At 44.6% G+C, this 12,308-nt stretch overlaps 1 protein-coding gene across 1 annotated transcript in view; it reads left to right on the top strand.

The window, feature by feature from the left end:
- Positions 1-12,308, top strand: part of si:ch73-383l1.1 (receptor tyrosine-protein kinase erbB-4) — a 469,115-nt gene that overhangs the window by 400,391 nt on the left and 56,416 nt on the right. Inside the window, 3 exon segments of the mRNA XM_042325104.1 lie at positions 7,545-7,652; positions 7,655-7,672; positions 11,392-11,490. Coding sequence (XP_042181038.1) covers positions 7,545-7,652; positions 7,655-7,672; positions 11,392-11,490 — 225 coding nt within the window.

The following is a 12,308-nucleotide window of genomic DNA, read 5'->3' as shown; positions in this document are numbered from 1 at the left end:
CCTATCTCGCTATATATTCTGCCACTGTGTACTCTCTGTTTAGGGCCAAATAGCATTCTAGTTTGCTCAGTTTTATACGTATTATAAGTTTGCTCAGAAAATATAAGGTCTAAGGCTTTTTGAAGACAGATTTTTAAAAATTGCTTGTCTCTGAGTCTGCTACCAAGGCCTTTCCCAGATTACTCTTTGACCCCTGACCCCTGATTTGAACATTGACTCCTTGTCTGTCTGCTGGAGCAACACTAATAGGTTTAGTTGTCCCGCTGTGCTTGCTCTGTGGGCTCCACCTCCCCTTCTCCTCTGTTCAGAGCCAAGGGGCCATTTCAGCACCACATGCTAGAGTAGCCCAGTGGACAGCTCCCTTACTTGATATCAAGTCAGGCATTAGATGTTCAGTCCCAGGGCATCAGACAGCCCCTCACTGTTCTAGACTCCTAGTCCTTGTTTATGTCCAGGTTTACTGGGAATCATCTTTCTTTCATGATTGTCTATTATTCTCTCTCTCTCTCTCTCTCTCGTTCCCTCTCTCTCTCGTTCCCTCTCTCTCTCGTTCCCTCTATCTCTCTCTCTCTCTCTCTCTCTCTCTCTCTCTCTCTCATTCCCTCTCTCTCTCTCTCTCTCTCTCTTGTTCTCTTCTCCCTCTCCCTCTCTCTCTCGTTCTCTCTCTCTCTCTCCCTCTCCCTCTCTCTCGTTCTCTCGTTTCTCTCTCTCATTCTCTCTCTCTCTCTCTCTCTCTCTCTCGTTCTCTCTCTCTCTCGCTCTCTTTCTCTTTCTCTCTCTATTCCCCCCCTCTCCTTCTCTCTTTCAGTCAATGCTATTGGCTCACTTCCACTAGCAATAGCTCAGGGCTTACATGCTAGATCAGACACATTATAATGACTCTGAATGATGCTGGGTGTAGTGTGTCATTGCAAAGCCGTGGGCAATGTCATGGACCCCAGTGAACGTCTCAGTAATCCTGCTTTTATATCCTACTGAATATACACTGCTCAAAAAAATAAAGGGAACACTAAAATAACACATCCTAGATCTGAATGAATGAAATATTCTTATTAAATACTTTTTTCTTTACATAGTTGAATGTGCTGACAACAAAATCACACAAAAATTATCAATGGAAATCAAATTTATCAACCCATTGAGGTCTGGATTTGGAGTCACACTCAAAATTAAAGTGGAAAACCACACTACAGGCTGATCCAACTTTGATGTAATGTCCTTAAAACAAGTCAAAATGAGGCTCAGTAGTGTGTGTGTGTGGCCTCCATGTGCCTGTATGACCTCCCTACAACACCTGGGTATGCTCCTGATGAGGTGGCGGATGGTCTCCTGGACTAAAGCATCCGCCAACTCCTGGACAGTCTGTGGTGCAATGTGGCGTTGGTGCATGGAGCGAGACATGATGTCCCAGATGTGCTCAATTGGATTCAGGTCTGGGGAACGGGCGGGCCAATCCATAGCATCAATGCCTTCCTCTTGCAGGAACTGCTGACACACTCCATCCACATGAGGTCTAGCATTGTCTTGCATTAGGAGGAACCCAGGGCCAACCGCACCAGCATATGGTCTCACAAGGGGTCTGAGGATGTCATCTCGGTACCTAATGGCAGTCAGGCTACCTCTGGCGAGCACATGGAGGGCTGTGCTCCCCCCCAAAGAAATGCCACCCCACACCATGACTGACCCACCACCAAAGCGATCATGCTGGAGGATGTTGCAGGCAGCAGAACATTCTCCACGGCGTCTCCAGACTCTGTCACGTCTGTCACATGCTCAGTGTGAACCTGCTTTCATCTGTGAAGAGCACAGGGCGCCAGTGGCGAATTTGCCAATCTTGGTGTTCTCTGGCAAATGCCAAACGTCCTGCACGGTGTTGGGCTGTAAGCACAACCCCCACTTGTGGACGTCGGGCCCTCATACCACCCTCATGGAGTCTGTTTCTGACCGTTTGAGCAGACACATGCACATTTGTGGCCTGCTGGAGGTCATTTTGCAGGGCTCTGGCAGTGCTCCTCCTTGCACAAAGGCGGAGGTAGCGGTCCTGCTGCTGGGTTATTGCCCTCCTACAGCCTCCTCCACGTCTCCTGATGTACCGGCCTGTCTCCTGGTAGCGCCTCCATGCTCTGGACACTACGCTGACAGACACAGCAAACCTTCTTGCCACAGCTCGCATTGATGTGCCATCCTGGATGAGCTGCACTACCTGAGCCACTTGTGTGGGTTGTAGACTCCATCTCATGCTACCACTAGAGTGAAAGCACCGCCAGCAATCAAAAGTGACCAAAACATCAGCCAGGAAGCATAGGAACTGAGAAGTGGTCTGTGGTCACCACCTGCAGAACCACTCCTTTATTGGGGGTGTCTTGCTAATTGCCTATAATTTCCACCTGTTCCATTTGCACAACAGCATGTGAAATGTATTGTCAATCAGTGTTGCTTCCTAAGTGGATAGTTTGATTTCACAGAAGTGTGATTGACTTGGAGTTACATTGTGTTGTTTAAGTGTTCCCTTTATTTTTTGAGCAGTGTATATATAAAAATATAACACTAAAGTATGGTCTTAGTAAACAGACACACACACAGGAACATAGAGAGACACAGGAACATAGAGACACACAGGAACATAGAGACACAGGAACATAGAGACACAGGAACATAGAGACACAGGAACATAGAGACACACAGGAACATAGAGACACAGGAACATAGAGACACACAGTGAACATAGAGACACAGGAACATAGAGAGACACAGGAACATAGAGACACAGGAACATAGAGACACAGGAACATAGAGACACAGGAACACAGGAACATAGAGACACAGGAACATAGAGACACACAGTGAACATAGAGACACAGGAACATAGAGAGACACAGAACATAGAGACACAGTGAACATAGAGACACAGGAACATAGAGAGACACAGGAACATAGAGAGACACAGGAACATAGAGACACACAGTGAACAGAGAGAGACACAGGAACATAGAGAGACAGGAACATAGAGACACAGGAACATAGAGACACAGTGAACATAGAGACACAGGAACATAGAGAGACACAGGAACATAGAGACACAGGAACATAGAGACACAGGAACATAGAGACATACAGGAACATAGAGACACACAGGAACATAGAGAGACACAGGAACATAGAGAGACAGGAACATAGAGAGACACAGGAACATAGAGAGACACAGGAACATAGAGACACAGGAACATAGAGAGACAGGAACATAGAGACACACAGGAACATAGAGAGACACAGGAACATAGAGAGACAGGAACATAGAGAGACACAGGAACATAGAGAGACACAGGAACATAGAGACACAGGAACATAGAGAGACAGGAACATAGAGAGACACAGGAACATAGAGACACACAGGAACAGGAACATAGAGACACACAGGAACATAGAGAGACACAGGAACATAGAGACACACAGGAACACACAGACACACAGGAACATAGAGAGACACAGGAACATAGAGAGACACAGGAACATAGAGACACAGGAACATAGAGACACACAGGAACATAGAGAGGCACAGGAACATAGAGAGACACAGGAACATAGAGAGACACAGGAACAGGAACATAGAGACACACAGGAACATAGAGAGACACAGGAACATAGAGACACACAGGAACATAGAGAGACACAGGAACATAGAGAGAAAGGAACATAGAGACACAGGAACATAGAGAGACACAGGAACATAGAGAGAAAGGAACATAGAGACACAGGAACATAGAGAGACACAGGAACATAGAGAGAAAGGAACATAGAGACACAGGAACATAGAGAGACACAGGAACATAGAGAGACACAGGAACATAGAGAGACACAGGAACATAGAGAGACACAGGAACATAGAGAGACACAGGAACATAGAGACACACAGGAACATAGAGAGACAGGAACATAGAGAGACAAAGGAACCTAGAGAGACACAGGAACATAGAGAGACACAGGAACATAGAGACACACAGGAACATAGAGAGACAGGAACATAGAGAGACACAGGAACATGGAGAGACAGGAACATAGAGAGACACAGGAACATAGAGAGACACAGGAACATAGAGAGACAGGAACATAGAGAGACACAGGAACATAGAGAGACACAGGAACATAGAGGCACACAGGAACATAGAGACACACAGGAAGACACAGACACACAGGAACATAGAGACACACAGGAACATAGAGACACACAGGAACATAGAGAGACACAGGAACATAGAGACACACAGGAACATAGAGAGACACAGGAACATAGAGAGACACAGGAACATAGAGAGACACAGGAACATAGAGACACACAGGAACATAGAGACACAGGAACATAGAGAGACACAGGAACATAGAGACACACAGGAACATAGAGAGACACAGGAACATAGAGAGACACAGGAACATAGAGAGACACAGGAACATAGAGAGACAGGAACATAGAGAGACACAGGAACATAGAGACACAGGAACATAGAGACACACAGGAACATAGAGACACACAGGAACATAGAGAGACACAGGAACATAGAGACACACAGGAACATAGAGACACACAGGAACATAGAGAGACACAGGAACATAGAGAGAAAGGAACATAGAGACACAGGAACATAGAGAGACACAGGAACATAGAGAGACACAGGAACATAGAGAGAAAGGAACATAGAGACACAGGAACATAGAGAGACACAGGAACATAGAGAGACACAGGAACATAGAGACACACAGGAACATAGAGACACAGGAACATAGAGACACACAGGAACATAGAGACACAGGAACATAGAGACACAGGAACATAGAGAGACACAGGAACATAGAGACACAGGAACATAGAGAGACACAGGAACATAGAGACACACAGGAACATAGAGACACAGGAACATAGAGACACAGGAACATAGAGAGACACAGGAACATAGAGAGACACAGGAACATAGAGAGACACAGGAACATAGAGACACAGGAACATAGAGACACAGGAACATAGAGAGACACAGGAACATAGAGACACACAGGAAACACAGGAACATAGAGACACACAGGAACATAGAGACACAGGAACAGAGACACAGGAACATAGAGACACAGGAACATAGAGAGACACAGGAACATAGAGACACAGGAACATAGAGACACACAGGAACATAGAGACACACAGGAACATAGAGAGACACAGGAACATAGAGACACACAGGAACATAGAGACACAGGAACATAGAGAGACACAGGAACATAGAGGCACACAGGAACATAGAGGCACACAGGAACATAGAGACACACAGGAACATAGAGACACACAGGAACATAGAGACACACAGGAACATAGAGACACACAGGAACATAGAGACACACAGGAACATAGAGAGACACAGGAACATAGAGAGACACAGGAACATAGAGAGACACAGGAACATAGAGAGACACACAGGAACATAGAGAGACACAGGAACATAGAGAGACACAGGAACATAGAGAGACACAGGAACATAGAGACACACAGGAACATAGAGAGACACAGGAACATAGAGACACACAGGAACATAGAGACACACAGGAACATAGAGACACACAGGAACATAGAGAGACACAGGAACATAGAGACACACAGGAACATAGAGAGACAGAAACATAGAGAGACACAGGAACATAGAGACACACAGGAACATAGAGACACACAGGAACACACAGACACACAGGAACATAGAGAGACACAGGAACATAGAGACACACAGGAACATAGAGACACACAGGAACATAGAGAGACACAGGAACATAGAGAGAAAGGAACATAGAGACACAGGAACATAGAGAGACACAGGAACATAGAGAGACACAGGAACATAGAGACACAGGAACATAGAGAGACACAGGAACATAGAGAGACACAGGAACATAGAGACACAGGAACATAGAGACACACAGGAACATAGAGAGACAGGAACATAGAGACACACAGGAACATAGAGACACAGGAACATAGAGACACAGGAACATAGAGAGACACAGGAACATAGAGACACAGGAACATAGAGAGACACAGGAACATAGAGAGACACAGGAACATAGAGAGACACAGGAACATAGAGACACAGGAACATAGAGACACAGGAACATAGAGAGACACAGGAACATAGAGACACAGGAACATAGAGACACAGGAACATAGAGACACAGGAACATAGAGACACAGGAACAGAGAGACACAGGAACATAGAGACACAGGAACATAGAGACACAGGAACATAGAGACACAGGAACATAGAGACACAGGAACATAGAGACACAGGAACATAGAGGCACACAGGAACATAGAGACACACAGGAACATAGAGAGACACAGGAACATAGAGACACACAGGAACATAGAGAGACAGGAACATAGAGAGACACAGGAACATAGAGGCACACAGGAACATAGAGGCACACAGGAACATGGAGACACACAGTGAACATAGAGAGACACAGGAACATAGAGACACACAGGAACATAGAGACACACAGGAACATAGAGACACACAGGAACATAGAGAGACACAGGAACATAGAGAGACACAGGAACATAGAGAGACACAGGAACATAGAGAGACACACAGGAACATAGAGAGACACAGGAACATAGAGAGACACAGGAACATATAGAGACACACAGGAACATAGAGAGACACAGGAACATAGAGAGCACACAGGAACATAGAGACACACAGGAACATAGAGAGACACAGGAACATAGAGACACACAGGAACATAGAGAGACACAGGAACATAGAGAGACACAGGAACATAGAGACACAGGAACATAGAGAGAAACAGGAACATAGAGACACACAGGAACATAGAGAGACAGAAACATAGAGACACACAGGAACATAGAGAGACATGCACAGCGAACACACACACACACACACACACACACACACACACACACACACACAGCGAACAGAGAGAGACACAGACAGTGAACAGAGAGAGACACAGAGTGAACAGAGAGAGAGACACACACAGTGAACAGAGAGAGACACACACACAGTGAACAGAGAGAGAGACACACACAGTGAACAGAGAGACACACAGTGAACAGAGAGAGACACACACAGTGAAAAGAGAGAGACACACACAGTGAACAGAGAGAGAGACACACACAGTGAACAGAGAGACACACACACACACACAGCGAACAGAGAGACATACACACACACAGCGAACAGAGAGACACACACACACAGCGAACAGAGAGACAGACACAAACAGCGAACAGAGACACACACACACACACTGACTGACAGATATATTGTCTCAATATGGTGTTTGATGACCGATGCTGAGCTGGTTGATTATGTCGGTGATAAACCTATATGAAGGGCCCTGATAGGCTGATTGGCTCATTAAGATATGTATTGATTGGTCGGCTGATGGAGGTATTGACCATGTGTGTGTGTGCCTCCCGGTGTGTGTGTGAGTGTGCCTCTGTTGAGTGTGTATGTATGTGTATGTGTGTGTGTGTGTGTGTGTTCCAGTTGGTGGAGCCCCTGACCCCTAGCGGCACGGCCCCCAACCAGGCCCAGCTTCGTATTCTCAAAGAGACAGAGCTAAAGAGGGTTAAGATCCTCGGCTCGGGAGCCTCTGTTTCGGCACCGTCCACAAGGTACGGTTGATTGTGCCTCTGTTTGTGAGTGTGCCTCTGTTTGTGAGTGTGCCTCTGTTTGTGATTGTGCCTCTGTTTGTGAGTGTGCCTCTGTTTGTGAGTGTGCCTCTGTTTGTGATTGTGCCTCTGTTTGTGAGTGTGCCTCTGTTTGTGAGTGTGCCTCTGTTTGTGAGTGTGCCTCTGTTTGTGATTGTGCCTCTGTTTGTGAGTGTGCCTCTGTTTGTGAGTGTGCCTCTGTTTGTGATTGTGCCTCTGTTTGTGAGTGTGCCTCTGTTTGTGATTGTGCCTCTGTTTGTGAGTGTGCCTCTGTTTGTGATTGTGCCTCTGTTTGTGAGTGTGCCTCTGTTTGTGAGTGTGCCTCTGTTTGTGATTGTGCCTCTGTTTGCCTCTGATTGTGCCTCTGTTTGTGATTGTGCCTCTGTTTGTGATTGTGCCTCTGTTTGTGATTGTGCCTCTGTTTGTGAGTGTGCCTCTGTTTGTGATTGTGCCTCTGTTTGTGATTGTGCCTCTGTTTGTGATTGTGCCTCTGTTTGTGAGTGTGCCTCTGTTTGTGAGTGTGCCTCTTTTTGTGAGTGTGCCTCTGTTTGTGATTGTGCCTCTGTTTGTGAGTGTGCCTCTGTTTGTGAGTGTGCCTCTGTTTGTGATTGTGCCTCTGTTTGTGAGTGTGCCTCTGTTTGTGATTGTGCCTCTGTTTGTGATTGTGCCTCTGTTTGTGATTGTGCCTCTGTTTGTGATTGTGCCTCTGTTTGTGATTGTGCCTCTGTTTGTGATTGTGCCTCTGTTTGTGAGTGTGCCTCTGTTTGTGAGTGTGCCTCTGTTTGTGAGTGTGCCTCTGTTTGTGAGTGTGCCTCTGTTTGTGAGTGTGCCTCTGTTTGTGAGTGTGCCTCTGTTTGTGATTGTGCCTCTGTTTGTGATTGTGCCTCTGTTTGTGATTGTGCCTCTGTTTGTGAGTGTGCCTCTGTTTGTGAGTGTGCCTCTGTTTGTGAGTGTGCCTCTGTTTGTGATTGTGCCTCTGTTTGTGAGTGTGCCTCTGTTTGTGATTGTGCCTCTGTTTTTGTGAGTGTGCCTCTGTTTGTGATTGTGCCTCTGTTTGTGATTGTGCCTCTGTTTGTGATTGTGCCTCTGTTTGTGATTGTGCCTCTGTTTGTGAGTGTGCCTCTGTTTGTGAGTGTGCCTCTGTTTGTGATGTGTGCCTCTGTTTGTGAGTGTGCCTCTGTTTGTGAGTGTGCCTCTGTTTGTGAGTGTGCCTCTGTTTGTGAGTGTGCCTCTGTTTGTGAGTGTGCCTCTGTTTGTGAGTGTGCCTCTGTTTGTGAGTGTGCCTCTGTTTGTGAGTGTGCCTCTGTTTGTGAGTGTGCCTCTGTTTGTGTGTGTGCCTCTGTTTGTGAGTGTGCCTCTGTTTGTGAGTGTGCCTCTGTTTGTGAGTGTGCCTCTGTTTGTGAGTGTGCCTCTGTTTGTGAGTGTGCCTCTGTTTGTGAGTGTGCCTCTGTTTGTGAGTGTGCCTCTGTTTGTGATTGTGCCTTTCCTTATTTTGCCTGTAATTATTTTGCCTGTAATTATTTTGCCTGTAATTATTTTGCCTGTAATTATTTTTGGTTCATGGTTCTGTCCTGATATGATGGATGACAGTGTGACTGTGTCTTAATACTGTGTATGACTGTGTGTAATACTGTGTATGAGTGTGTAATACTGTGTATGAGTGTGTAATACTGTGTATGAGTGTGTAATACTGTGAATGAGTGTGTAATACTGTGTATGAGTGTGTAATACTGTGTATGAGTGTGTAATACTGTGTATTACTGTGTGTAATACTGTGTATGAGTGTGTAATACTGTGTATGAGTGTGTAATACTGTGTATGACTGTGTGTAATACTGTGTATGAGTGTGTAATACTGTGTATGACTGTGTGTAATACTGTGTATGAGTGTGTAATACTGTGTATGAGTGTGTAATACTGTGTATGACTGTGTGTAATACTGTGTATGAGTGTGTAATACTGTGTATGACTGTGTGTAATACTGTGTATGACTGTGTGTAATACTGTGTATGACTGTGTGTAATACTGTGTATGACTGTGTGTAATACTATGTATGACTGTGTAATACTGTGTATGACTGTGTGTAATACTGTGTGTAATACTGTGTATGACTGTGTGTAATACTGTGTAATACTGTGTATGACTGTGTGTAATACTGTGTATGACTGTGTGTAATACTGTATATGACTGTGTGTAATACTGTGTATGACTGTGTGTAATACTGTGTTTGACTGTGTGTAATACTGTGTATGACTGTGTGTAATACTGTGCATGACTGTGTGTAATACTGTGTATGACTGTGTGTAATACTATGTATGACTGTGTAATACTGTGTATGACTGTGTGTAATACTGTGTGTAATACTGTGTATGACTGTGTGTAATACTGTGTAATACTGTGTATGACTGTGTGTAATACTGTGTATGACTGTGTGTAATACTGTATATGACTGTGTGTAATACTGTGTATGACTGTGTGTAATACTGTGTTTGACTGTGTGTAATACTGTGTATGACTGTGTGTAATACTGTGCATGACTGTGTGTAATACTGTGTATGAGTGTGTAATACTGTGTATGACTGTGTGTAATACTGTGTATGACTGTGTGTAATACTGTGTATGATTGTGTGTAATACTGTGTATGACTGTGTGTAATACTGTGTATGAGTGTGTAATACTGTGTATGACTGCGTGTAATACTGTGTATGAGTGTGTAATACTGTGTATGACTGTGTGTAATACTGTGTATGAGTGTGTAATACTGTGTATGACTGTGTGTAATACTGAGTATGAGTGTGTAATACTGTGTATGACTGTGTGTAATACTGTGTATGAGTGTGTAATACTGTGTATGACTGTGTGTAATACTGTGTATGACTGTGTGTAATACTGTGTATGATTGTGTGTAATACTGTGTATGACTGTGTGTAATACTGTGTATGAGTGTGTAATACTGTGTATGACTGCGTGTAATACTGTGTATGAGTGTGTAATACTGTGTATGACTGTGTGTAATACTGTGTATGAGTGTGTAATACTGTGTATGACTGTGTGTAATACTGAGTATGAGTGTGTAATACTGTGTATGACTGTGTGTAATACTGTGTATGACTGTGTGTAATACTGTGTATGAGTGTGTAATACTGTGTATGACTGTGTGTAATACTGTGTATGACTGTGTGTATACTGTGTATGACTGTGTGTAATACTGTGTATGACTGTGTGTAATACTGTGTGTAATACTGTGTATGACTGTGTGTAATACTGTATGTAATACTGTGTATGACTGTGTGTAATACTGTGTAATACTGTGTATGACTGTGTGTAATACTGTGTATGACTGTGTGTAATACTGTGTATGACTGTGTGTAATACTGTGTATGACTGTGTGTAATACTGTGTATGACTGTGTGTAATACTGTGTATGAGTGTGTAATACTGTGTATGACTGCGTGTAATACTGTGTATGAGTGTGTAATACTGTGTATGACTCTGTGTAATACTGTGTATGACTGTGTGTAATACTGTGTATGACTGTCTTTTTTCATTATTTCTGACATTGCTTCTATTCTCTGAGATTGTGGGAATGGTTTATGTGTCTCCTTTCAGTGTGTTAAAGTGTGTCGATATGTCCATAGGAGTTTGTGTTTAGCAGTGGTAACTCTCAGTGCCTGTGTATTTCAGGGTATCTGGGTCCCAGAGGGAGAGACAGTAAAGATCCCAGTGGCCATAAAGATCCTGAATGAAGTTACGGGGCCCAAAGCAAACGTGGAGTTCATGGACGTGAGTATTACACCACAGCTGTGTGTGTGTGTGTGTGTGTGTGTGTGTGTGTGTGTGTGTGTGTGTGTGTGTGTGTGTGTGTGTGTGTGTGTGTGTGTGTGTGTGTGTGTGTGTGTTCGTGTGTGTGTGTTCGTGTGTGTATTACACACATATACTATTGTCTTCTCTGAGGTATTAGTTGAGCTCATTCCATCTTCTGAAACCTCAGTCTAGTCAGGTTGATCAGTTCAGCCCAGAACCCCCCTGCTTAATGCCTGGCATGTAGTCTAATGCACCAGGTCTGTTCACATCACCAGGTGTTTATATGGCATACAGTCTTGTCTGGATCACTGGGTAGAGGGTATGCAGGGAAGAGGACAGAGGACAGAGGGAGAGGAGGTAGAAGCCCTTGACTTGCCTTTGAGCCAAGCCTGGGTTGGGGGTAGGATAGAGGATGGGGTAGGATAGAGGATGGTGTAGGATAGATGATGGGGTGGGATAGAGGATGGGGTAGGACAGAGGATGTGGTAGGATAGAGGATGGGGTAGGATAGAGGATGGGGTTTGGGGTTGGATAGAGGATAGGGTAGGGGTAGAGGATGGGGTATGGAATTGAGGATGGGGTAGGGGTTAGAGGATTGGGTAGGGGTTAGAGGATTGGATAGGGGTTAGAGGATGGGGTAGAGAATAGAGGATGGGGTAGGGATTATAGGATGGGGAAAGGTTAGAGGTTGGGGTAGGGATTATAGGATGGGGTAGGGTTAGAGGATGGGGTATGTATTATAGGATGGGGTAGGCTTAGAGGATGGGGTAGGGATTATAGGATGGGGTAGCGTTAGA

The sequence above is a fragment of the Oncorhynchus tshawytscha genome, linkage group LG08 (genome assembly GCF_018296145.1).
Source record: "Oncorhynchus tshawytscha isolate Ot180627B linkage group LG08, Otsh_v2.0, whole genome shotgun sequence".
NCBI lineage: Eukaryota > Metazoa > Chordata > Actinopteri > Salmoniformes > Salmonidae > Oncorhynchus > Oncorhynchus tshawytscha.
The sequence above is the reverse complement of the archived record's forward strand: the minus strand, read 5'-3'. Positions and strand labels throughout refer to the sequence as shown.